We start from the raw sequence: 26,811 nt of genomic DNA, 5'->3' as shown, positions 1-26,811 counted from the left end.
TGTGTGTGTGGCTGACATACTTCCTGCTGGCCTTTGACATCCCGCTGCCTCCGGCCTCTTCGCCATCATCCACCTCCTGGGGCCTCTGGTTCTCCTTCTCGGGCTTCCTCGGGGGGCCGCCAAAGAAGTCCCCGATGCCCTTCTGCCAGGTCGGCGTGGGACGGGGACACACCGGGTTACCGCCGGCGTATTTGCCCTTTGCTGTGAATGAAACACCACAAAAAGCCTCATATCAACATCATATCCTGTCCTCTGTGTGTGTGTGTGTGTGTGTGTGTGTGTGCGCGCACTGTGTCGGGGCAGGTGTACTGACCAGGTGTGGCGCACTGGCTGCTGCAGGCGGCGGAGGAATTGGCTGAACTGGCGCCGAGAGACTTCCGGGGTGCCGAAGCTGCAACAGCTGCAAACACAATCAAACACACTGATGATGAGTGTGTGTAATAAAACATCAGTGAATGAAACCGGACCCAGGGCGGCCCGGGAGAACTTCAGCAGTAAGACACTGACAGCCTGAAAGAAAGTCCAGTCAGAGACACATAAAGCAAACAGTGAGGAGATGGAGGAGCTCTAAAGAGACTGTTCAAACAATACCAAGCTGCAGAGGGAAGAGGACACCTGTACTGGGCTTTAAAGGTTCTGTTTGTCATAATTAAAGTGGATATCGGAGGGTCACCTGTGGGCCGAATTTACCCGAAGACCACCTCGGTTAAGGGAATATTGTAGGTTATGTCCTGTCACACATGCGCGGTCGACGTTAAGCCGGAACACTTTAAATTACGTATTTTTTTAATGGGGTTCGGTGCGACGTCATCACAAAGACGAACTGCGGCGCTCAAAACTGGCGCCAGTTTGTAGAGAGAAAGATAGTAAGTTCTGGACAAGAGGAATTAAATGTCATCTCATCAGACGGATCACAATACGAAGATAAAGCTAATTACGACATCTGACGGTTCTGATCGAACATAAACTGGGTTTCTTTTTTTTCTCTCTTCGGAACCAAAAACGGAGCTAAACCCGCCTCCGTGTTGGCGGGAGCTTGTTGTTGGACAGACCTTTAACCCTGAATTTAACCTTGTGATATTTGCCGACTATACTGGCAAGCTAACATTTAGATAATTACAGAAACTGAAACATTAAACATCATTTATGTGAAATAATAAACCGGCGGAAACCATTTCCTCCCTCTGCCCGCGCTGCTTGGCTCATAGCAGTGCGCCCAGACCCGCCAGACTACGTCAGAAAGAAGCGATAGTCAAACAGAAATGAGCTATTTTCCGGCTAACTCGGGTTAAATGTCCGCTCTGTGTTACTCTACCTTTTCTGTATGTCCCGGGAACACTGTCGGCTTTAGTCCTCACCATATTGGCAGCGACCTGGGGAGTCAAATGATGATTCAACAACAACTACACTGACCGAAGTGAGCGGAGCGCCGCGTCCCGCCTCGGTTTAAAAAGAACAGCGGATGGGGCGGGAGATTTCTTCTTCTGTGTCTTCTATTCTGTAGATTAGTCGCAGTGAGGGTGTAATGCTGCCCTCTTCAGGTGGGTCGGTGTAACTACCGCCATCGTCAGTTATTTCCTATAATCGATACTAACATCTAAAACTATAAATACATTATTTACATTAAATGTGTTATCTTGAGAGGCCATAATGTTTTTTTTTTATATATATAAAACATTAATAAATCTGTAGGTAGGAGAACATATTTATCTTTATTTTGAGGTTTATTGATCTATTTTATGGGTATTGATCATTTCCCCACTTTTATACATTTTTAATCAGCATCACTTATTATTTATTTATTATTATTTAATTGTTAATGAGTTGATGTTTTGTTGTGTTTTTGTCATTGGGACGATTTGTTTTTGTGTTTTCAGTTTTTTTTGTATTTTTGTGATGGTTGGTATGTCCGTTTATTATTCTGAGTTATTTCATGTTTTTGTGAATATAAAACAAATATATAGAATCACTACACAACTGGTTGATCTTAGAGCCTCCCGTTCATTATAGTATAATATTCTTTTACAGTAATATGAATCAGAAAGCTGGGTCAGAAACACTTTATTGATCCTCAGGGGGAAGACATTATAAGAAATATAAATCACAATAACAAAGTTAAGATGTTACAACAACAGAGAAAATATAAAATAATGTGTTCACATTATTATTTTACAGTTTATACATTATATATATTATACATTATAATTTACACTACAGTCTATAACAGAAGTCTAATCAATAAATACTAATAATGACTCATTATCCGTATATTGATTATTGTAGCTGTACAGCGTTTACCGGGCCGCTAGGGGGCGGTAAACTTTCAATCCGCCACAAAACGCAAACAGGAAAAAGAAGAAGAAGTCGTGTTTGTCCCTCCCGGGTCTCCGTAGTGGCGGTTTTTATTGGCTGCAGTCACAAAACAAAACAAAACATCTTCACCAACTTCATTAAGTTTCTCTCTCTGGGTGAGTGCGACACACTTCAGCTTCCCGCCTCTTTTAATGTCGGTTAATGTCGGTTAATGTCGGTTAATGTCGGTTTATCCGGTTTATGTCGGTTTAATGTCGTATGTGGTTATGTCGGTTTAATGTAGTTAATGTCGGTTTAATGTCGGTTTAATGTCGGTTAATGTCGGTTTAATGTCGGTTTAATGTCGGTTAATGTCAGTTAATGTCAGTTAATGTCGGTTAATGTCAGTTAATGTCGGTTAATGTCGGTTTAATGTCGGTTTAATCCGGTTTAATGTCGGTTAATGTCGGTTCGTTAACTTTTAAACCTGCTGACTAACTTCACTGCTGGTTAGCTCAACTAGCGGCCAGCTAACAGCTCATGAACTCACCGAGTCTCTGCTGGTTTCTAGTGAAACACATTTATTCTAGTTTTTATTTTTCCAAACCCTCCGACTGTCAGCAGCTGACAGAGTTTGTTAACTAACTTTAACTTATTACTGTTACAACGTTATGAACAGTTTAGTCTGTGTGGACTAAATAAAGTTAACTAATATAGGATTTCTGTCTGTGTTTACCTGCTGTTTGTTTCTAATAAATAATAACAATTAAAAGTAAAATAAGATAAGATATTCCTTTATTTGTCCCACAAACAGCAGCAGAGTGATAGAGAATAACAGTAAGAGGAGGAAAATAATAAATATAAACATTGTACAAGAACCCACACACAGATACACATATTGCGCAGGTTGCCTGGGCACTTGTAGTGATGGGGAATGGTGGTCATTGTTCATATATATAAAGATTATATTGTATATAAAAACATTAATTATTATTATTATTATTGATGCTGGGGGGGGGGGCAGTGCTGGTTGTTAAACAGTCTGACAGCAGCAGGGAGGAAGGACCTACGATATCTCTCCGTCACACATTTGGGGTGAAGGAGTCTGTCGCTGAAGGAGCTGCTCAGCGTCCTGATGGTGTCCTGCATGGGGCTGGAGACATTGTCCATCAGTGATGATAGCTTTGCTATTATCCTCCTCTCTCCCACCACCTGCACTGAGTCGAGGGGGCAACCCAGGACAGAGCTGGCCTTCTTGATCAGTTGTTGAGTCTCTGCCTGTCGACTGCTGAGATGCTGCTCCAGTAGACCACTGGAGTTTCTTTCTTATAAAGTGTCTGAGTGTTATACTAAACCAACTACTAAAAACATCACCTGTTGCCTTCCTGTTCCTGTTTATGTTCCTGTTCCTGTTTATGTTCCTGTTTATGTGACCTGATGTGTTTTCAGTGTCGAGTTGAATTGTATTTATATAAATTATAATATAAATATAATAAGTAGTGGTCGACTGATGTGTATTTGTTAATGTGTCTGCAGCTGTTCGTTGCCATGGAGGAGATGACCCGCCTGGTGTCGACAGGAGACTGTGTGAAGATCTGGGATGCGGTTTCCATGGCACCGCTGGAGCAGTTTAACCCACACAGCAGCAGCCACCCTGTAGCACAGGCCTGCTGGAGCTCCAACAGTATCCTGATGGATGGATTAGATCAATAATAAGTCCTGATAAATACAACCATAGTACAAACTCATTGATCCGTAGGTTCATTTACACGTTGGTATGTTAAACATACATGTTTAAATCTGTCTGCAACCATTTTCATCTTTAATTTTCCTGATTGTCTTCTTGATTAATTGTAGTAATTATAAGAAAAATAAATTCTCACATTCGAGAAGCTGGAACAAAACAAACTGTTGAGCATTTTAGCTGAAAAAGTGACTCAAACGGTGAAGCAGAAGTTTTGTGTCTAAAAGGAAACAACAGAATGTTTTAGGCAAAAAGGCAAAAATGTTCATAAAATGAGTGAAAACAGCTGAATCCAGCCTCATACTGTGAATCCTCTCTGTCAGAGTGTTTGTCATTTAATCTTAAATAATAATAATGAAAAAGATTTTGTGTGTGAATTGGGGAAATGTTGACCAGCCTTGACCAGTTCTTTCAGACCAGTACCTGGTCAGTTCCAGCAGCAGCGGAGACAAACTGGTGGTTTCCAGCCTCAAATCGACTCCGGTTCCAGTGGTGGAACTGGCCGACGGGGTGAGCGCTGCTGCGGCTGCTGTCATGTTCATCATCATCAGTCACTACTATTAGTGTAGTTGTTGCTACTGTTGTTGCTGTGCGTCTGTCTGTCTGTCTGTCTCTCTCTCTCTCTCTCTCTCACACTGTCTCTCTCTCTCTCTCTCACTGTCTCTCGCTCTCTCTCTCTCTCTCTCTCTCTCTCTCTCTCTCTCTCTCTCTCTCTCTCTCTCTCTCTCTCACCCCAACTGGTCGAGACAGACGACCACCCACCTAGAGCCGAAGGATCTGTCCTAGGTTTCTGCCTTTTAACAGGCAGTTTTTCCTTGCCCTTGTCGCCAAGGTCTTGCTCATGGTGGTACTGTTGGGTCTCTGTAATTAATGTTTTAAAGAGTTCGGTCTAGACCTGCTCTATTTGAAAAGTGTCCTGAGATAACTTCTGGTATGAATTGGCGCTATACAAATAAAATTGAATTGAATTGTTATCTTTAAGGCTTTAACACTTGTTGCCACTGACATTCAGTTCACTCTCACCATTGATGGCTCTCTTTCTAATCATCCATTCAGAAAAAACAAACCCGTGTGTGTCTGAGTTCGTCATCTCAGTTTCTGGTCAGTGGAGGTCTGGATCACAGCGTTAACATCTGGGACCTGAAGACCAAGAGACTGCACCGCTCCCTCAAGGTAAGACCTCACACAGGACAGACAGCATTATGGAAAGGATCCCTACAGAGATAGACCTCTAGTTTAACCACAAACAGCCGTAATATCACTATCACTCTCCACCAGACTCCAGAGACACAAACACTAGTTTTACCTTACATGTGAGTTTGTCAGGAAGTTCCACAGCATCGCTCGACACTCGACATCACAGTCTCCCTCTTGTCTCTCAGGACCATAAAGAGGAGGTGACCTGTGTGTCCTTTAATGCCAACGACAGCTACATCGCCTCCGGTTCCACCAGCGGAGATCTGGTCCTCCACAGTCTGACCACCAACCTGTCCAGCAAAGCATTCGGCCACGGCAGCAACCAGGTCAGAGACTCCAGAGAACAGTAGAGTCACTGCACTGCTGCATGCTTTATACTCTTTAATTTAAAGCTTTAATCCAACCAGTATAAACCAGGTAACACACACCTGAGAGCACAAGCCTCATTTAGTAAAATCTGTTGTTAATCTTTAGTTTAGTGGGTTTCAACCTAGTTATTGTTTTCATTCTTGTCAATATATTAATTAGTTGATTAGTCAATTGACAGAAAATTAATTGTCATATTATAATAAACTGACTATCTTTGGGCTGTTAGTTGGACAATATTTAAAGATGGGAATGTCATCAGTTTCATTGATAATGCAGCCGTACTCTAGATTGACTTGATTTATTATTCATCCATAAAATGGCAGAAAAAAGAGAGAAACATTGCCACTACAAGTTCCCAGCGTTGAAGGTAGTTAGATCTCCAGCTAACTGTGATATAATAAAAGCAGAAAATATTCACATTGAAGGAACTTCAAACCACAAATGTTTCATCCTCAGCCCATCCATGACCTGAGGCTGTCCGGGTTAAAGCGCTCCCTGCTGGGCAGCGTGTCCGACAGCGGCACCGTGGTCCTGTGGGACTCCAACACCCAGAAGGAGATCCACGTGTTTGACAGCGCCCATAAAGCCCCCGGCTCCGGCCTCGCCTTCTCCCCCGCCAGCGAGCTGCTGGTGGTCAGCGTCGGCCTGGACAAGAAGATCGTCTGCTACGACACGGCCAGCAAGATGTACGACTGCCGTAACGCTGCTGCGTCCTTTATTATTAAGTTTTAATGTAGTGTATATTTAACAATAAGCATGATCAATCAATATATTGGGTGTATAATGTGTCTGTGGCTCCAGTGTCCTCAGGTCCATCCGGGTGGACGCTCCACTGACCTCCGTAGACTTCACTCTGGACGGTACCGGTCTGGTAGTGGGATCCACTCAGGGGAAGATCTACCAGTACGACCTGAGGAACTCCAGCGCCCCCACCAGGATCACTGTGGCACATAAAACCTCGGTCACCTGCCTGCGCTTCCAGAGCAACACCAGCAAACACAAGGTAGCGCCACATACTGCGAGACGGTTTCTACGAGGCGGCACCAACGCCACCTTTAAACACATCTGTAACCGTTCAGCTGTGGAAATACTGGATGGAAACACAGCTAGTAAATCCAACAACCACATGTTCATTTGTCTCTCTCTTCTGCTCCAGTCCAGTAAACTGGGCTCCACTAAGATCGGCAGCACTAAGAGATCCTCAACCAAGCTGTCAAACATCCAGCCAGACCCCGCCCCCAGCACAGGCCCCGCCCCCCACAGACAGATGACAGGTACAGGTCGGTTCATCTCATCGGTCCCTGTGAACATTATCACACTAGGTTACACCGAACTGCATCAGAGCTGCCAGGATGAGTCCATTTATTGATCCGTTTATCGACAGATAAATAATCAGCAACTATTTGGGAGATCAATTAATAATTTTTCAAGCAAAAATATGCTACAAACTCTGTTTCCACTGACTCATGGTAAAAATAATCTATAGATGAGTTCATGGTGACAATAATGGTTAGCTGGAGCTTTGTCACATCTCCAGTATGAGGACGTTGTTGTGTCCTGCAGGGGGCGCTGGTGCTGAGCTGATGTCCCGGGAGGCTGAAGGCCAGCAGGGGACGGAGCAGCTTCCTGTTGTGGAGAAGTTCAGCAGCGTCGGACGAAACAGTCTGGACGTCTTCTCTCCTGCTCGGGAAGGTCAGACCTCTGATGATGCCTTCACTGCCTCCTCAAAGCTGTACTTCCCCATTCGCTACAGGGTGTCTGCAGGGTCCTAAAGTCCCCATGAGGTCAAAATGTTTCAGTGTTTTTATCTCCTCCGTCTTTATTCGTCTCCTGTCCTCCAGTTTCTGGACAGGAAGTCCTGGTTCAGGTATCTTCAGGTGTTCTTAAAGGTGTTTTAGAGTTTCCTGATAATCAATAGAAGTATTTGGTGACTCATCCTGCACTCGGGGGCGTTTACTAATGCTGCGTCCAATCAAACACTTTCTCTCACCGAGTACAAAGACCTTCTGTAGAGCTACGTTAGCTAGCTAGCTCAACTTATAACTGTATTCAGTGATTTTGGTGAAACCGGATCAGATTTTATGGAGAAGTGCAGTTAAGCTAACTGACTCGGCTCGGATCCGTCCTATAATGGATTCAGTGGGTGGATGTTATAAATAAATAATTCAGTCCAGGTGGGCAGAAACCTGAAACTCTGTCCCGACACAAACTGACAGAACATTTAACATTTGAAACGTTTTGCTGAGTAGAAAAAAGGGACAGAAAGCTTTTATATATATAGTATACTATATACTATATAGTATACTATATAGTATATAGTATACTATATATAGTTTATATTCTTCAACAAATATAATGTTGGCGTCAGTACTGAGAACAGTATGTTCCTGTAACAGAGTTTCAACAGGTTAAAACATATCTCACTTCCATACTGGTAAAAACAGTCTCTGATATTGGTTCTGTAGAGACCGATCAATAATGTTTCCCCAAAACACACGTAAAGACTGAAAAGTGCAACTTTATACACGTTAACTTTGTTGAACTGTAAAATCTTTCTGTCCAGACTCTAGGACCCAGGGGACGTCTGGAGACACACCGTTTGGAAGAACACACGGTACGACAGGAAGTCACTCTCAAGTTTAACACAAGTTGGTTTGAATGCTTCTGGACTCACTCTGATTCTGTTGCCATAGTTTCCAGTTTGGAGATGCTGTCCAGAGAAGGGGAGGGTCAGCAGGTCATAGGTCGGGCCAGTCTGGACATCTTCTCCCCGGTCAGAGAAGGTCAGAGGTCACTCTGTTGGTGTTATTGTGCCCGAAACCTTCAAATCTTACTTAACTCCACCTCTCAGTTTCCAGGTGTTGCTTATGTTTTTAAAGTGTGTGAGGAGTGAAAGAATAAATCTTAAAGGGACAGTTCACCCCAAAATCAAAAATATCCTCTTACCTGTAACTTTATTTATTTTATTATTATTTTATTTATCAGACGGCACATTTTAGAAACAGCAATGTCTGTTACCCAATATTGTGAATGTTCCCAGAATCTACTTTCCCCGTCCATTAAATGGAAAATTAAATTCAGACCAGTTAACTGTTGATTCATTCACACTGAAACCACGTAGAGGATAAATATTACTGCAGCTAAGAGCTGGTGTTGTTTCAGACTCTCATTCAGGTGCCAACTCGCACCGTAAGACCCCCCTGGGAACGCCCCTGGTAGCCTCTGCAGGGCGATGCTACAGCCCGCTGTCCGTCTTCCAGACTCCTCCCCCAATCAAAGAGGAGGAGCCAATCCCTGCCGCAGCAGCTGAACCATGTGACTCCAGAAAGGTGCTGACCTCTGACCTCTGTATAGAAATGAATCTACCCTCATGATAACACATATATATTTAAAATATGGGTCTTTATTGACAGTCGGACAAGGCCAGCAGCTCCAGTGTGGAGGGCGAGGCTCAGACTCCGCCCACATCCTCCCAGCAGACCAATCACAGTCAGCCGGCCCCGCCCTTCTTCACTCCAGAACCCGGCCTTAGGAGAGCCAACGGTATTCAGACCCAGCTGAGCTATGACTCCCCTTTACAGGGAGCTCCAGCCGCCACCTCAGCAGGTAGAGAACGGCGCCGGCGCTGCAGCTAACGAGGCTGATAAATGTTACAGTGTTTAGCTACGTTAGCTATGGAGGCTTGAACTAGAAGCCTCGTATATAAAAACAAAGTCTGGGTTCTGATCGTCGGTCTGTACCTTCAGGTTCGGCTCTGTCGGCGGCCGTTTCCTCCTCTCTCTCCCAGAACATCGCAGACGTGGTCGGACAGGCAGGAGCTGCTCCTCTCACCTCCCTGCAGATCCACTTCATCCAGAACATGATCCACGAGACTCTGGAGGACTTCAGGTTCGTCCCTGACTCCTTTAAAGGCTTCTACCACAAACTGCTGACTATGATATGGTATTGATGAGTCTCCTCCTCCTCTTCAGGGACACCTGTCACAGAGACATCGTCAACCTGCAGGTCGAGATGGTCCGACAGTTTTACATCCAGCTGGTACGAACATCAGACATTTTCTGTTTCAGCTTCTTCCTGCAGTCCGTTTACCGTCCACGTTCACTGGTTTTTATTCTCTTTCTTTCTGTAAACAAACAACTCTCAGGGGTTTCTGGAGTAATCCTACGACTAATGTAGCTAACTGTTAACGAGTAAAGCTATCTGTGCATCAGCTGAAGCTGAGCAGCCGGAGGACGTCAGAGGGAAAACCAGGAAATATTTCCTCCATAAACTCTGATCCAGTTTCACCAAAACCACTGAAGTTGAACTTTAGTACAGTAATCAGTGAATCATATTTTCTACCTGAAGCTTGTTCTGATAAAACATCACATTGATCACATTCAGAGCCTCACATCACCAACGTACGCTTTTAGACAGAGAATGACCAGAATGAGTCTCCTTTACGTTGTTCATGAACTCGCTCTGTCTTTCAGAACGAGATCCACGGTCTGATTGAGAAATACTCTGTGAACGAGTCTCTGGTGGAGGAGATCGAGAAGCTGAAAGAGGAGAATCGCAGGCTGAAGACCAACTACTGACCCTCCGATCCACAACGGTTCTGTAACTGTCCCACCGAGTCGAGCCTCCCCCAGACCGCGTCGCCTCCCTCACTGAGGTCAGAGAGGGTTCTGGTCCCGGGTTTGGGATGTGGTTTGAACTCTGTCAGAATAGAGCAAGAGCAGAGGAAGCTGCCTCCCTGTTGGACTCTGCTGCCTGCTGGTTGAGGACTCTGTCCCCCCCCCCCCCTTCAGTCTGCGGAGGTGCAGCGTGAGCGCCGCAGCGTGAGCGCCGCAGCGTGAGCGCCGTGTTCTGTAGCTGAAGAACAAACAGACGGTGTAATAAAACATCCGTCTGATCCTTCAGACAGATGTTTTATTACATCAGCAGCCGGTTGCTTCCTGTGTGCCTCCATCGTTTTTAAAGAATAAAAAAGATTCAAATTGAAAATAAAACAAGAACTCGTGTTTTATTTAAAAAGATTTCATCTGAAACACAAAGCAGGAAAAAATCTACTGCTGGAAATTCATCCGAATCTCAAACAAACAAACTCAATCTGGGAATTTAGAGGTTTTCCGGTCATGGAAACACCTGGAAATGTTTTGTATTTCAGCCCCTCACTCAGATGTTTACTGGGCTGTTGGAAGGATAAAGACTTCAGAGTGGGTTTATCTGACTGCAGTGATCTTTCAGCATCCATTCTCCATGCAGACATTAATCTATTAATAATCAGATTTCTTGTTCCCTAGGTTGATCAATACTTCCATCACCTGAACCTGCAGCTCAGTGCTGTCCTATATTGTCAACAATACCTGGAACTTCCTGCAGTTATTGTGTTCACAGTTGTTCTTTACTGTTGATTATAATCTTTTAAAACACATGAAACAAATTCAGCAAGAAATTCAATGCTGCTCTCTAAGCAGTTGTGCGCATGTACGGAAGCGTTTGTTCTCCGTTTTGGGGGATTACTATCTGCGTGTGCTGCTCTTTGGTTGTTTACTTTCTGAGCTCGTTAGAAAACGTTAAAATATAAAATGAGCGTTTAACGTTGACGTTGTTAAGTTTTATACAAACGGAGTTTTAGTTGTTTTGAAGTTCTCCAACCCGCCGTTAGCACTGTTAGCTTGCTAGCTAACTGAGCGGGTCACAAAGTGAACTTTGTCCCACAGTTGGAGCAGCTGCTGCGGAGAGCAGAGGTCAGTCCCACAGGTAAGACAGCAGCTGCTGCGGAGAGCAGAGGTCAGTCCCACAGGTAAGACAGCAGCTGCTGCGGAGAGCAGAGGTCAGTCCCACAGGTAAGACACTTCTCTCTGCGTATAAAGCGCATTAACATTAACTTTCTGTTCATATTTCTGCTCTTTTCCTCGTCGACTGACAGTTACAGTTGGTTAATACGTTGCTGTCAGTTGTTAGCATTGAGTTTAAGTTATATTATTAGTTATTAATATCCCAGTATCAGTAGAAATACACACATTAAACTCACATTATTTCTCTCTGCAGTAACTCAAACATCCACTGTAGTTTATTCTCTCTGTTTATTGTTTATATTACTGTATCCACCCAGCTCGTACTTAAAAATACATATCCCAGCGTCCTTTGCACTACTGTCTACAAATGTTATTGTTTGTTTATAACTAATTTACACAGTAGTTTATTTAGCTGAGTTTGTTATTCTGTTTCTGTCCCACACAGGCTCCACACACACACACACACACACACACACACACACACACATATATAAATAATAAATACAGAATAAAAGCAAACCTAATATTATTAAATGTGGACATTTGGAGATATAAATATATATTGTGTTATTGGCTGTAACCACATTAAAAAGGAGTCGTACAGTCATCAGAAAGACCAGATGTTGGTGTTTTGTGATTAGTTGAGTTACAGGAAACTTCTTAAACTTTATGAAACAACGTTTACAACATGTAATCATTTGTCCTCTTTTAAATTCAGCAAACAGCTCTCTGGTTGTTTTCTTCATTTGTTTCAAACATTTGTTTGGTCAATAGGGAGGGCCGGCTCCAGTGTACAGATCTATTATTCTACTAATATATATATATATATATAGATTATTATCTATATAAAGATGGAGCTCATTTGAACTTCTTTTTACACTGCTGGGGAATAAAATAATATATAATAATAATAATATAATGTATCAATGAACCATCATTTATTATAATCTGTAGAAGAAACTGAAGCTAAAGTCCAGGGATTGTTCAGGACTTCAGTAAATGTACTTTCTGAATATTAATGTGAACTTTGTTTTCTGCTTTTTGCAGCTCAGCTCCCTCTTCCTCCTCCTCCTCTTCCTCCAGGACGATGGCGAACCCTCTGAGGGCTGAAGTGGTCCGACTTTATAAAAATGTGAGTCTGTGTTTTTTTGATTCTGTATAAAATGTTTGTATCAGACTCCTGATCATCGTCCTCAACGTCTGAAGGTGATTTAATGGTGCAACCAGTGAAACCAGTGAAACCAGGGCCATTAGTTTCATTAACAAGCCGGGAATAAATCCTTTAACTCCATCAGTATGAAACTTAATGTGGACCCAAATACAACGTATTTAAATTATGACTTATTTCATTCAGTTATATAAATGAGTTGTGTATCATTAAATATGAACTCATTTGCACATCAGTAGAATTCATTTTAGGCCAAACTCATTTTTATTTGATCATTTTATTCAGTTCCAGGTTTGTGACTGAAAAACAAGTCTCACAATTTCCAGAAAATGAAAATGACAAGAGACAAGTTTTTCTGTCTGTAAATTGATTAAAAAGACCAAATATCCTGGGAATAATCTCCCATGTCCTGAGAATATTCATTGTATTTTGTGGGGAACTGCACAGTGTGACTCTTTGAAGCAGATTTACTGGAAGGAAAACGTTAACGCTCCCTTTTTGTTTCAGCACCATAATGACCCTGAAACACTTCATTATGAACCTTAAAATGAGCTCAATATGAAGCTGATCAGTAAATGATATGACTGTTTGTGAGCGACAGTTGTCCTGAACAATTGCTCTCCTTCCTCCACAGCTCCTCTACCTCGGACGGGAGTACCCCAAAGGAGGCGACTACTTCAGGGACCGTCTGAGAGCGGCGTTCGCTAAAAACAGATCGGTGCAGGACCCGGAGCAGATCAAGGAGATGATCGCTCGGGGGGAGTACGTGGCCCGAGAGCTGGAGGCGCTCTACTACCTGAGGAAGTACAGAGCCATGAAGCAACGCTACTACGAGGAGTAACAGACACTCACACTGGCACAAACTACAGGATCCATTCATCCTGCTGAAGCACGAGACAAACATAAGAGGAAAAAAATCTTTGTATTTATTTCAAACAGCGGACGGCGTCCCCTCAAGACAAAAACCAAATAACTGAATCAGTACGGAGAGAAAACAAATAAAAGTATAAAAAAAGACAAGTTGTGAGGTGATGGTTCTTCAAATACTGCCGGGAAGAGAGCGCCAACCCGTCTGTCTCTGGAGGACGTCAGAGGTTCGAGGTCGGGGAGCCGAGGCAGTCCCCGTCAGCCAGGTTGGCTCTGCAGATCGGACACGTGGGGTTATCCTGTCGGTGGAAAACAGTCTTATTATCTTCATCTGTTCATTCTAAACCTGTAAAACATCAAAACTAGCTCCGTCAAAGTACGAGGCTACAGCAAGAGTGGCTTTATTCTGGTGATTATCCAGGAAACCAGGAAGAAACAGTCAGTGTGGGTACAGATTGCAGTCTGGTGCTTCTACAGCGTCTAAAGTCTGAACCAACTAGCATAAAGCTAGCATCAGTAATCAATACTCCCATTATTAAAGCATTAATCAACCTGATCAGCCTTCAGCAGTTAGCTAGTGTTTCTGTAGTGGAGACTAAACGTTAACAATGATCCATATCAGCAGTTTGAATCCAACTAAAAGCTCCCTGCACCAAACTCCCTTTAAGAAATATCACATTTTAACAATTCCTAACGTGTTCGTAACAACACGTAACTCTAGAAACACGAGCTAAAGGCCGTCATATGTCCACAGTCTGACTGTCAATACAGGATCAATATCATCCATAAAGATACAGTGTATACTGATCAATATCATCCATAAAGATACAGTGTATACTGATCAATATCATCAATAAAGATACAGTGTATTCTGATCAATAATCCATAAAGATACAGTGTATTCTGATCAATAATCAATAAAGATACAGTGTATTCTGATCAATATCATCCATAAAGATACAGTGTATACTGATCAATATCATCCATAAAGATACAGTGTATTCTGATCAATATCATCCATAAAGATACAGTGTATTCTGATCAATATCATCCATAAAGATACAGTGTATTCTGATCAATAATCCATAAAGATACAGTGTATTCTGATCAATAATCAATAAAGATACAGTGTATTCTGATCAATAATCCATAAAGATACAGTGTATTCTGATCAATAATCCATAAAGATACAGTGTATACTGATCAATAATCCATAAAGATACAGTGTATACTGATCAATAATCAATAAAGATAGTGTATTCTGATCAATAATCAATAAAGATACAGTGTATACTGATCAATAATCAATAAAGATAGTGTATTCTGATCAATAATCAATAAAGATACAGTGTATTCTGATCAATAATCCATAAAGATACAGTGTATTCTGATCAATAATCCATAAAGATACAGTGTATACTGATCAATAATCAATAAAGATACAGTGTATTCTGATCAATAATCCATAAAGATACAGTGTATTCTGATCAATAATCAATAAAGATACAGTGTATACTGATCAATCTGACTGTCACTCTAGAAACTGCCGGCTGTGTTTGTAGCGGGAACATAACGCGTGTTACCTTTAACCATCTGTCAATACACTGGACGTGGTAGTCATGGAAACAGGGCAGCATCCTCAGCTTCTCCCCGTCAGTGTAGTCACAGAAACAGATCTGACACCTGTCAATCAATCAGCAGAAGGTCAGAGGTCAGAACAGACACCAGCAGACAGTAACGGTCCTGGTCCAGCTCAGACCGGCTGCTGGACTCACTGAGTGTTTCCGGCGCTGCTGGCAGACTTGAAGGTTTTGGTGGGAAACCTCTGGATTTCCCTCCGGCTCAACTTTTTGGACATGACGGCGCCTTGACGCTCCTCGAACTCCAGAAGAGCCTGAAAGACGACATCATCAGTTTTACTGGTTGGCGTCCGGCGCTAACCGTGTTTAATTCTGCAAAATAAAAACATTCTTTTGCTCCTCTTCCTCACCTCGTAGTCGTTTCCCTGAAGGTTTGTTGAAAACTCTGGTGGAGCGTTCCTCCGTCGGCCCCGCCCACGTCTCCTGTGTTGACCAATCGGATCTGTGTGAAGAAACCATCAGTTTAAACACACACACACACACAACACACACACACACACACACACACACACACACACACACACACACACACACACAATTCAGAGAAAACTTACAAACTAAGTTTAACACTTGTTTAAATTGAATGTTTTCACAGAATAAAAACATAATAATGAATCCGCCTTTAAGGCTTCCGTAGAATTCACTGCTTTTTGGTTTTTAATGTAAAAAGCTCCGAACTGTTTATGATCTCACCGTCTTCAAAGCCGACCAGCGGAGAGACAGCAGCCAGCATGTGAGACATCCAGCTGTGCTCCATGTAGGAGTAATACTGCAGAGGACAGCAGGGGTCAGTTATTAAAGCACTTCCTGTTTACATGTGAGACCCTCTGACGGTGACTCACCCTGTGGTGGCTCTGCTGATGAAGATGATGATGGTGGTGGTGCTGGTGTCTGCTGTGTGTCTCCTCCTGGTCGAACTGGGCCTGAGTGAGTGACAGAGACATGATGAGCGGTTCCACAGGTGAGCGGTTCGTCTGCAGGTGAAGGGTCCTACCTGCAGGCTTCGAGCCATCGCCTCGTCTTCCTCCTCCTGCGCCGAGCGAACCATGGCCTCCTCATCGTCGCTGATGACGATCTCCTCCAGTGCTGCACCAAACAACGGATAAAATAAATCATCTTGTTTTGGATCAACGATTCACTTTACAAGTTATAATAAATATGAGGTTTTCTGTTTATGACCTTTAAATAACATTTCATTAATGCTGTCAGACACCGAGTCTGTTAGAGGAACAAACAACAACAACTACTGTTAGTGGAACAAACAACAACAACTACTGTTAGTGGAACAAACAACAACTACTGTTAGTGGAACAAACAACAACAACTACTGTTAGTGGAACAACAACAACAACTACTGTTAGTGGAACAAACAACAACAACTACTGTTAGTGGAACAAACAACAACAACTACTGTTAGTGGAACAAACAACAACAACTACTGTTAGTGGAACAAACAACAACTACTACTGTTAGTGGAACAAACAACAACAACTACTGTTAGTGGAACAAACAACAACTACTGTTAGTGGAACAAACAACAACTACTGTTAGTGGAACAAACAACAACTACTGTCAGTGGAACAAACAACAACAACTACTGTTAGTGGAACAAACAACAACAACTACTGTCAGTGGAACAAACAACAACTACTGTTAGTGGAACAAACAACTACTGTTAGTGGAACAAACAACAATACTACTGTTAGTGGAACAAACAACAACAACTACTGTTAGAGGAACAAACAACAACTCGTCAGTGGAACAAACAACAACTACTGTTAGTGGAACAAACAACAACTACTGTTAGTGGAACAAACAACAACAACAACTACTGTTAGTGGAACAAACAACAACAACTACTACTGTTAGTGGAACAAACAACAACAACAACTACTGTTAGTGGAACAAAAACAACAACTACTACTGTTAGTGGAACAAACAACAACTATACTACTGTTAGAGGAACAAACAACAACTACTGTCAGTGGAACAAACAACAACTACTGTTAGTGGAACAAACAACAACTACTGTTAGAGGAACAAACAACAACTACTGTCAGTGGAACAAACAACAACTACTGTTAGTGGAACAAACAACAACTACTGTTAGTGGAACAAACAACAACAACTACTGTTAGTGGAACAAACAACAACAACTACTGTTAGTGGAACAAACAACAACAACTACTACTGTTAGTGGAACAAACAACAACAACAACTACTGTTAGTGGAACAAACAACAACAACTACTGTTAGTGGAACAAACAACAACAACAACTACTGTTAGTGGAACAAACAACAACAACTACTACTGTTAGTGGACGTGCTCTCTGAGGATTCTCTGCAGCCCATTTCACATCTAACTCCATTAATTAATATAATATAGACTTTATTGATCACTAACTGGGGAATCCACTCACTACAGCAGCTCCAGATAAAATAAACTGAGGGTTTATTTTGAGCTAACAAATGTTGCTGGAGAGAGAGATGGTTTAGGTTTGTGACTTTGTCAGTGGAGTCTGGTCGGCTGTAGTGCTCACTGTTTCTGTTTGTATATGTAACCTTTAAAAGTAGCTGAATTAGCTGTTAGCAGATAGATGATCAGACAACCGTCACTGGATTAGTGTGATACTGCAGAGAAGTTGAACCACTGAACCCTGTGGAACTCTGGGCAGATTTATGGATTCATGACATCTTAATAAACATACTATATGTCCACTGTGTTCTGACCTGTTGAGGCGTTTCCTTGCTCGCCACTCAGCCATCTCCTCTCCTCTGCGGTGAGGAAGGACAGAGATTCTGAGGCGGGCGGAGGCGACCCAGGCGCCGTCGCTGACATCAGACTTTGCCTCCTCCTCCAGTCCAAACAAGCAGGGCTGGCTTCTACTGCGGGGCCCGCCACAGTGGAAGCCACTTCCTCCTCTGATACTGGAGTGAGGTAGGCAGATGATGATGATGAGGAGGATGAGGAGGATGAAGAGGATGAGGAGGAGGAACAGGATGCAGTTGACACCGGGGTCTCCAGCCAGCTGCTCAGAGGGAACGCCCTCAGAGACGAAGCTGGAACGAAGCTCTGCTCCCCCATCGCCGCCACCAGCCGCCTGCGTTTGGAATTATGAGAGAAACCTCGGTCGGTGCCAGGAGGAACTTCCGGTCGTCCCGGAGAGCCGCCGACAGCCACCTGAGGACGGAGAAACACGACATCAGGACTAAGGCTGCTCAATTAATTGAAATTTGATCATGATTACGATTTTGGGGCCAAACGATCTCAAAACTAATAAAATCGGAGGGAAACGATTTTTTTTTTCATTTTCTGTTGTGCAACGTTGTATAGAAAAAAGCTGAGCCCCTGAATTGGGACACAGCCAGTCTGCGTATTTCGCGCATGCGTATTTCCGTCCCTCCCCCGCAGCAAGCACTGCACATCATGCGCTCAGTATACTCGCCGTTCCCGACTTGTCGCGCGACAATGTGAAGTCACAGGAGCGCCGTAACTATTTATACTTGTGCCGGTGGTCGCGACACTAGTAGCAGTCTTCTCCTGTCACGTTGTTTTCGTTTGAACAGGTAACCGGAGACTTACAAATGTTTATGGGGAAAGGAAAGTGTAACTGAGGACTTCCTTGTAAAGTGTTTTTGACAAATGTCCAATAAATGCAGCATGTTTCTGAAGTTTAAAAAATAATCGTTTGAATCGTGATTTAAATTTTTTCCATAATCGAGCAGCCCTAATCAGGACACACGCAGCCGATGGCGGCGAGGATGAGTTGAACTGGTGACTTACAGGACTGAAATGTTCCTCTGCGATGCGACCACGTCTCCTCCGTTTGCCGAGCTGTGGGCTGAAACCAAACACATGTCACATCAGATCCACAGTTTGTTTAAATCCATCATCCGTCAGGTACCCGCCACACCACAGTCTAATGCATCACACACCGAAGGACCACCTGACGTCCTGTTGGTAAACTCGCTGTTTGGATCTTACTGAGCTCTGTGCGCTGTCAAGATAAGCTGCAGATGTTCGAAGAAGTAGTAACCTCAATATCACCAGACTGCCTTAGAAAGTCACTCAGTTTTGAGAGTTGTTGAGTGAGGAGAAACTTGATGAATCTACGACAGATTCTTCTTTATTGGGGCTTTCTTGTAACTTCAAACATTATTATTTACAACAAACATTGTGTCTGTTTGTCCCAGAGACAGGAGCGACGCTCCACAGTGCGAGCAGGACAAACACTTTTACTTTATCTGTTCATAAAGTCCCACAATGCACCATAGAGTGACTCTCCTGCTGCTGACAGCGCAGGTAAAACTCTCAGGCTGAAAGAGGAGTTTGAAAAAAAAAGGACAATAGTAGTGTGAGATCGAATCACAAGTGGTTGCTGGAGACACATTTTAATGCCAGGTGTAAACATGTCTGAGGAGTCTGTGCTTCCCTTCTTCTGTTTTCTCTCTGTTGTTGTCTGTTCTGTTAATATTGTCTTTCAATTCAATTCAATTTTATTTGTATAGCGCCAATTCATAACGATATTTAATAAAAGTTATCTCAGGATACTTTTCAAATAGAGCAGGTCTAGACCGAACTCTTTCTGTGAATCATTCTGTAACTTGCTGACAGGGGATATTGAGCTTACTAGAGACCCAGATAGACAGCGAGTTTACTTACAGGACGTCAGTCGAGTAGGCGGTCCTTCCCAGGGTTCATTAGAGTTCACACTACAAAAGATCAAATGTGTCCCAGACCACCTCAGCAAGAGGTCTGAGCTGTCTGACCACAGAGCGTCACACTGCTGGTTAATACTGGATTTAGAGCGGTCCACTTGTGATCCGACCAACCGGGACGTGTTATCAGCTGTAAACAGGCTCCAACTTGGTGGTGACGACAGAGAAGCTTCATGGAAATACCCGAGTTTTCCTTCACTTTCACTTTCTGAGTGACTAATGCCACAACAATGTTTCCTTCGTCACTAGTTCCTTTATATGAGTGTGTGTGTGTGTGTGTGTGTGTGTCTATCAGAAACTATTATTAACTTAATCCCCATCAGCACCGTCACACTGCACAGACACAGAACACAGCGTTCCCTATCTTCCTAATTATGCACACATATCTGTAGAGCTGTAGCACCTGTGCAGGTGAGACAGGGGCCACCTGGGTTACCTGGGTTACCTGGGTGAGACAGGGGCCACCTGGGTTACCTGGGTTACCTGGGTGAGACAGGGGCCACCTGGGTTACCTGGGTTACCTGGGTGTTTCTGGGACGATGATGGAGAGATCGTGATAGAGGACATCAGCTGGGTCCAGGAGGCAGCCTCGGTTCAGACCTCCAGGACTGTCCGGCTCAGACGAACAGGGACTGCCTTCCATGGCCTCCCTGCGGCTCCGTTACACACCTGGTTCCCAAATCTGTAATCACCTGGAATCCGGACTCATATCGTCCAGATGTGCTGGACCATCCACCTGGAAGAGGAATCACAGAACAGGTTAGCTCAGGAGCTCATTTATTCTGACTGAAAGGTTGGATTATTCCAGACAGATTCAACTAATTCATCTGACAAAGATTCCAATAAAATCCTCTTTGTCAGCAAACCTGCGACCGGAAATCAGTAAAAACAAACTCAGTAGCATCCATTGGTTAGCCGAGTTAGCTCCGAGGTTAGCAGAAGAAGCTCCATAAAGACAAACAGAACCATAAATTCATGTAAAAATCAATGAAACTTTACTGTAATGGATCACAGTGATATTATAGACCTGATATCTCTCCACTTTACCTGGTAGTTGTAGTCTTTTCCTCGGTTTGTTGACGGATGATCCGCTGTCTGTGCCGCCGCCGCTCGACTCACAACAGGAAGTGGACTTCCAAATAAAAGCGGCGAACTTCCGGTGTCACAACCAAAAAGCACCTAAAATCCCTCCGTTTACATTTGTTCCCTTTCAATTTTAGTTTTATTTTTCCATCTTGTTGTTTTTGCTTTTTATTTTTCTATTCAACAATAACACATATTTTGGTTACTCGCGTATAAAAACGGTGAATTAGATGTAATTAAACCTGTGAAATTGTCACTGTACTTTATTCTTTATAAATGAATAAAATATGTTTTTAAATTAAAACTGTATTAAAGGATTATCCGAGAGAACACAGCACAATAAAATAAAATAAATAAAACAGAACGTTCTTATATCTATTTTATTTCATTTTATTTTTAGGACTTCTGTTCTGCTCTTATTATTGTATTTTGGTATTTTTATATTTAATTACATTTTGTGTATTAGAACCATCATTTAGCACAAAGTAAACTTTAAAAGGTTATATGAATAAAGTTATAATTATTATTATTAGTAATAATAGTATTATTGTGTGAATATAACATTAATAGACTTTATTGATCCAACAGCAGCTCAAGATAACACAAAGAGTATATATTAATAATCCACAGATTATTGAATAATAATTAATATATTAATATATATAATAATGAAGTATTAGTGGCACTGTAACTGGAGTAGATAATCTAATATAATCTAATATAATCTAATATAATCTAATATTATCTGCTGTTATTGATACAAACACCGGAGCAAAAACATGGCGCTGCTTCGCGCTGCCGCCATTTTAGACATTTTGGAAAACGGCTGCTGCGCGCTTTTCGCGGGTCAGCGAAGTTATGTCCCGCCTACTCTGCCTCTGATTGGCTTATGCTGACATTCCTGACAAACTTAACTCTTTGAACCAATGAGGGGAGCTTGTACTAGCCAATCAGAGGCAAAGAGGGCGGGGCATGACTATGCAACCCTGGGGCGGGGGGGGGGGGGGGGGGACGCTGACCGGAGTTGTGGCGGGAAATTCAACGACGCTCGCTCCGTTAGCTTCGTTAGCTTCGTTAGCTCCGCTTTATGTAGTTTGTGTTTGTGTAAATATTTGAGTGTAGCTTCCCTAAATAAAGCTAGAAGAACATTATAACGTTTGATTTAAGTAATTAGCTCAAATTAAGTTGCCTGTGAATGACCTTAGTAAAACTGTAGCTATATTATATATTATCCGTTAGCAGAGCAGGCTATCATTAGCCGACATTAGCTGGGCCTGAAGTTATACTGACAGACACGGTTGTAAAAATGGCTACAGCCAGAAGACAGATGAAGAAAAAACACCCAGAAGAAAAATCAGATAAAAACGTGTTTGACTTTAGTCCGGAGCAGGTAAAGAAAGAGCTGAGCGGGTCGGAGGACGACGCCAGAGCGGGTACGTGGAGCAGCTTTAACTTTAGCTTTAACTGCTGTTACAGATATAACGTTATATATTAATAGTAGTCAGTATATATATCTTTAAACTGCTGTTACAGATATATATATTAGTAGTAGTCAGTATATATATCTTTAAACTGCTGTTATAGATATATATATTAGTAGTAGTCAGTATATATATCTTTAAACTGCTGTTATAGATATATATATTAGTAGTAGTCAGTATATATATCTTTAAACTGCTGTTATAGATATATATATTAGTAGTAGTCAGTATATATATCTATAAACTGCTGTTACAGATATATATATTAGTAGTAGTCAGTATATATATCTATAAACTGCTGTTACAGATATATATATTAATAGTAGTCAGTATATATATCTTTAAACTGCTGTTACAGATATATATATTAGTAGTAGTCAGTATATATATCTTTAAACTGCTGTTACAGATATATATATTAGTAGTAGTCAGTATATATATCTTTAAACTGCTGTTATAGATATATATATTAGTAGTAGTCAGTATATATATCTTTAAACTGCTGTTACAGATATATATATTAGTAGTAGTCAGTATATATATCTTTAAACTGCTGTTACAGATAGATATATTAGTAGTAGTCAGTATATATATCTATGAATTGCTGTCAGCTCTTAACCTCTGTCGATAAAAGGATGTTAACTTTGATTTTTAATGTCTGATACAAGATGAAACTCCGATAGTGGAAAAGTTGGCCAAGAAGAGACCAGCAGCTGACATGGAAGGAGAGGGGCCAGGGTATGCTGTGGTGTATTGATTATTAATAATGTGTCATTACACTGCAGTCGCTAATTAATGTAGGCTAAATTAATATGAAAGTAAAGTTTCTTTTTCTCCACACTTTCAGAAATGAGGTACAGTCCATGTTGGAGAAATTTGGAGGTAAGCAGGTTTGTGCAGGTGTTTGCTTTTATCCTGATTGTATTAATAAGGGTGGGAATATAATATATAATTTCATTATAATTGGATTACTGAGATAAAACAGTACATAGTATTGAATGGTGAAAAAAGGGATTTTAACCACAGATGATTAGATTATAACGAGGGTTAAAAGGTCATCACATGGCTCCTACGAGTCATGGAAACACCTGGAAATTGATTAAAATGAGCAAATATCCTGAAAATAATTGATGTTGTCCTGGAAATTTTTAATTGTATTTTAGCTCCTCAGATAACATCACAACATTTTCTGTAAAACAAGATCCATTCTACTTCATTTAAATTTATTATGGGCTGTCGTCATAATGTATGGGAGAGGAAAACTGTAAGTCAGTTAGCTGGAGACTGCAGTGGAACAATAGAGTTAACACAGAGTCTCACATAAACCAATGACAACCTGCAAGAAACCTGAGACACTGCATCAGTGAAAAAGGAGTCGATACAAAGCCTACAGGTAAATGATAAAAGAGTGGCAACCCTGTGAGATATGATGATCTTTACAGGAGAGCCAAAACAAAAGATGACCACACTGTGTTCTGACTTTGTTTATTAAATGTTAAAATGTCATAAACATGTAGATGACAATATACTTTTTAAGTGGACTCAAGCCCTTTAGTCACAAACAGCTAAGTGTGTTAAGTCTTTTGGTTTTTGATTCATAACTCGATTAGAGTTCATGTGTGTCTTTCTTTGCTCATCAAGAGCTTTTATTTGATAAATAACTAATTTTTTCCCACTTACACTCCTCTGGTCCTCTGATATAGTCTCTGTTAGACGGCTTGTTGTTAAGAAAATATTAACACAAATATGTGTGAGCATGTTGGTATTAACCTGTTATTAAATTAGAAAACACTGTATAAAAATGTGCATCTGCTTTGGTATCAATTTGAAAACTCAATGCTGCTCTGTTTGCTTCCAGCTGATATCAGTAAGGTGATGCAGGCTAAGAAGAAGCGTCTGGAGTGTCTGACCAAGAACTACATGAAGGGAAGCCAACACAAACTGGAGCAGCTGTGGAACACCTACCACAACCAGAGGTCTGATTCTCCTTCCTGGGACTTCACTGACATCAATGACAAACACTACAGCAGGCAAACAGTATATAAAAGCCAACTGAAGTTTTTATCACAAAATGGAAAAAGGTCTCATTCTGTACTATTATATGTTTTGTATGTATGTATGTAATTGGCGTGAACTCACCGTGAAACTTTTGGGCCGTTCAGTACAGAAAAAGAGATTTTATTTTACCTAGTTCAATGAAACACAAGACATATCTGTCCAGCTGGTGTTAGCACTATGTGGACACAAGCCTTTACCCGTAACAAAGTATTTCTACACTGTGGTACTGGTACTTTTACTGGATCTGAGTACTTCGCCTCCACTGTTAAACATTGCAGTGTAAAATGTGTGTGTCTGCAGGAAGAAGATGACTCACCAGTACTCCCAGCAGGTGTCCTCCGCGTTGCAGCAGTGGGAAGCTGAAGCCCAGCGAGCTGAGGAGCAGGAGGAGGAGCTCAACGTATGTTCACCTCCTTACTGTACTGGTTAGGTAGAGCCACAGGGTTGATGCTCTGTGACGTAGTGAAGGGTTGTAGTAGTGCAGCATGCATCACACACAGCTGGTGTAATCTTAGGTTGGTGATTGTCTGCACACAGCGGTACTGACTAAACACTCATACAACCTCTGCTGTGATTAAAGTAGAGCCAACCTGAACTCTTCATAGTCTCCTAGATGAATAAAGAAAACAAGGAAGAATTTTGAAGGGCAGAGAAAATGAGTAAATGTTCTCATTCTGTGGTTAGTGGCAGCGTGTTCAGGGTGTCTGCGGCTGTCTTAAAATTTATTAAAAGTTGATCAGTTTAGTTTTTCTTCTTCGAGGTATTACATTTTATAGATTGTTTTAAATATGCATAGATACTAAAGATGCTAAAGTTTGCATGAATTTAATGATTGGCCGCAGTGGAGTTACTGAATCCTGTTAGATTTAAGGTCACCAGAGGAGGATCAGCACACTCACTGACTGTTTGTTCCTCCTCTCTGTAGAATCTGTTCAGACAGCAGCAGAAGATCCTGCAGCAGGCCAGAGTGGTCCAGAACCAGAAGCTGAAGACCGTCAGAGAGCTGTACGAGCAGTTTGTGAAGGTGAAGAGGATGTTTTCATTCTGCAGAGACAAGAGGAGGTGTTCAGAAAAACATCTTGATCTTCACAAACTTGTCGAGTTTGTTGGCTGAAGATGTTTGGTTATTAGATACAGAATGCAGAGCAGGAAGGAGGTGATACAGATGTGTTTGTATTTCCTCCAGAACATGGAGGACATGGAGAAGAGCCACGATTCTTTCATACAGGGGGCGCAACAGGAGCTGAGGAAGGAGATGGCCACCCTGCAGAAGAAGATCCTCATGGACACAGTGAGTTAACAGTGGATTGTAATGTTACAACCAACTTAAATTTTTTTTTAATAAAAAATAATAAAATGGAGTCATTACAGAACAAAGTCATAGAATACTGTTCAGGATATACTGACCCAGATAGTTAACAACTGATGTAAATTAGCTTGCTAGTCAGTTAGCATGTTGCTACAGAGACAGCCATCCACATATATAAAGGGCGTATGGGCGGGACCTCGATACCGATTCATTAGTACAGTGGGAGGAAGTGGACACAAACAGTAGCCAACTAACTACATCCTATACAGTAATGGATTAAAGTAATGCAGTAAAAGTAAAAAAAACAACAAAAGCATATGATGTCACATCCTCTTGTGCTCCACATTCATATTGTTTGTTTGTTTCCATAGCAACAGCAGGAGATGGCCACAGTTCGTAAATCGCTGCAGTCCATGCTGTTCTAGCCTGTTACCACGGCTACGGAGCTAGTTCCTGCTTCCAGGTGTCTTAGGTCGGTGTTACCATGGTTTCTGTAGTCCTGTAGCGTTGTCATGGTTACGTTTGTTTTTTTACATATAAGAGTTCATTTGACGACTGTGTTCTCTGTTCTGTTCCAGCAGCAGTTTGTGATTCAGATTAGTTGAATTCAAATAAGAATGAACTCTGAATGAATTAGCTCTGATAGCTGAGCTGTTTATCTGTTGTGGTTTCTGTCTGTCAACACAGTACGGTTGGAAAGACTGCACAGCTCGTAAAGTTTTATTAGAAACTTTATTAGAAAATCATCTCTATTACAAATCCTTTGTATGAATTCATCTGTAGACGATTTGAGTCAAAGAGCTGATTTCAAACTGAGAAATGAATAAATGAAAGATTGTTTATGTACGGCCCAGTTTGGTACAGTCTGATGTTTTAAAGTCTCCTGTTCAGACTGTTGACAGTTCAGTCTCATTATAATTAACATTCACAGGCCTTTACATTGAGACAGGATGTGTCTGTATAAAGTAATAATAGATTAACCCACTGGTTCCCAACAGTTTCTATCAGTGAGTGAACTGACTGTATGTTCAGTATATTTCATATTGATCAGTATCAATAACTGCAGGAAGTTTGATTATTTCCTGTGAATATTGATCATTG

General features: G+C 41.8%; 5 protein-coding genes and 1 long non-coding RNA gene across 60 annotated transcripts in view; 3 read left to right on the top strand and 3 right to left on the bottom strand.

The window, feature by feature from the left end:
- Positions 1-1,483, bottom strand: part of pclaf (PCNA clamp associated factor) — a 3,482-nt gene extending 1,999 nt beyond the window's left edge. For all 50 annotated transcript variants that reach the window (XM_051380927.1, XM_051380913.1, XM_051380924.1 and 47 more), the window contains exons 1-3: positions 1,316-1,483; positions 314-400; positions 1-201 (exon numbers count right to left, since the gene is read on the bottom strand). The exon at positions 1-201 is cut by the window's left edge. In XM_051380927.1, coding sequence (XP_051236887.1) covers positions 1-201; positions 314-400; positions 1,316-1,361 — 334 coding nt within the window. In that variant the 5' untranslated portion in view covers positions 1,362-1,483. The remainder of the gene's footprint in view (positions 202-313; positions 401-1,315) is intronic.
- An 858-nt stretch (positions 1,484-2,341) lies between these two features.
- Positions 2,342-11,385, top strand: nedd1 (NEDD1 gamma-tubulin ring complex targeting factor). Of its 2 annotated transcripts, none has more exons than XM_051380822.1 (16): positions 2,342-2,468; positions 3,829-3,976; positions 4,452-4,546; positions 5,093-5,209; positions 5,419-5,559; positions 6,059-6,288; positions 6,404-6,605; positions 6,759-6,876; positions 7,166-7,294; positions 8,166-8,216; positions 8,296-8,385; positions 8,765-8,931; positions 9,016-9,208; positions 9,349-9,490; positions 9,574-9,640; positions 10,075-11,385. In XM_051380822.1, the coding sequence occupies exons 2-16, from the start codon at positions 3,841-3,843 to the stop codon at positions 10,177-10,179; spliced, it is 1,983 nt and encodes a 660-aa protein (XP_051236782.1). In that variant the 5' UTR covers positions 2,342-2,468; positions 3,829-3,840; the 3' UTR covers positions 10,180-11,385. The 2 variants fall into 2 exon arrangements, with proteins under 2 accessions (XP_051236782.1, XP_051236781.1); XM_051380821.1 differs by having other exon boundaries at positions 6,759-6,882.
- LOC127352502 (uncharacterized) lies at positions 5,132-5,422 on the bottom strand. The gene is made up of 2 exons (XR_007881114.1): positions 5,348-5,422; positions 5,132-5,251 (listed from the first exon to the last, which is right to left on the bottom strand). It is a non-coding gene; the product is annotated as an uncharacterized LOC127352502 (long non-coding RNA).
- lyrm5b (LYR motif containing 5b) lies at positions 11,200-13,573 on the top strand. Of its 4 annotated transcripts, none has more exons than XM_051380973.1 (3): positions 11,200-11,347; positions 12,433-12,517; positions 13,188-13,573. In XM_051380973.1, exons 2-3 carry the CDS (start codon positions 12,473-12,475, stop codon positions 13,392-13,394), a joined length of 252 nt encoding a protein of 83 aa, XP_051236933.1. In that variant the 5' UTR covers positions 11,200-11,347; positions 12,433-12,472; the 3' UTR covers positions 13,395-13,573. The 4 variants fall into 4 exon arrangements, with proteins under 4 accessions (XP_051236933.1, XP_051236931.1, XP_051236932.1 ...); XM_051380971.1 differs by having other exon boundaries at positions 11,250-11,390; XM_051380972.1 differs by having other exon boundaries at positions 11,276-11,420.
- On the bottom strand, positions 13,457-20,450 carry si:ch211-59o9.10 (uncharacterized protein LOC561841 homolog). The gene is made up of 10 exons (XM_051380864.1): positions 20,301-20,450; positions 18,845-18,902; positions 17,791-18,241; positions 16,055-16,146; positions 15,903-15,983; positions 15,754-15,829; positions 15,411-15,502; positions 15,196-15,314; positions 15,004-15,103; positions 13,457-13,719 (listed from the first exon to the last, which is right to left on the bottom strand). The coding sequence occupies exons 1-10, from the start codon at positions 20,420-20,422 to the stop codon at positions 13,642-13,644; spliced, it is 1,269 nt and encodes a 422-aa protein (XP_051236824.1). The 5' UTR covers positions 20,423-20,450; the 3' UTR covers positions 13,457-13,641.
- On the top strand, positions 20,396-26,561 carry sycp3 (synaptonemal complex protein 3). Of its 2 annotated transcripts, none has more exons than XM_051380903.1 (8): positions 20,396-20,538; positions 23,012-23,081; positions 23,191-23,225; positions 24,202-24,319; positions 24,702-24,801; positions 25,327-25,425; positions 25,588-25,692; positions 26,082-26,561. In XM_051380903.1, the coding sequence occupies exons 1-8, from the start codon at positions 20,421-20,423 to the stop codon at positions 26,133-26,135; spliced, it is 699 nt and encodes a 232-aa protein (XP_051236863.1). In that variant the 5' UTR covers positions 20,396-20,420; the 3' UTR covers positions 26,136-26,561. The 2 variants fall into 2 exon arrangements, with proteins under 2 accessions (XP_051236863.1, XP_051236862.1); XM_051380902.1 differs by lacking the exon at positions 20,396-20,538 and adding an exon at positions 21,879-22,295.
- Positions 26,562-26,811: the final 250 nt, after the last annotated feature.

This window comes from Dicentrarchus labrax, unplaced genomic scaffold (genome assembly GCF_905237075.1).
Source record: "Dicentrarchus labrax unplaced genomic scaffold, dlabrax2021, whole genome shotgun sequence".
NCBI classification, from domain to species: Eukaryota; Metazoa; Chordata; class Actinopteri; family Moronidae; genus Dicentrarchus; species Dicentrarchus labrax.
This window is presented reverse-complemented; position numbering and strand designations above follow the sequence as displayed.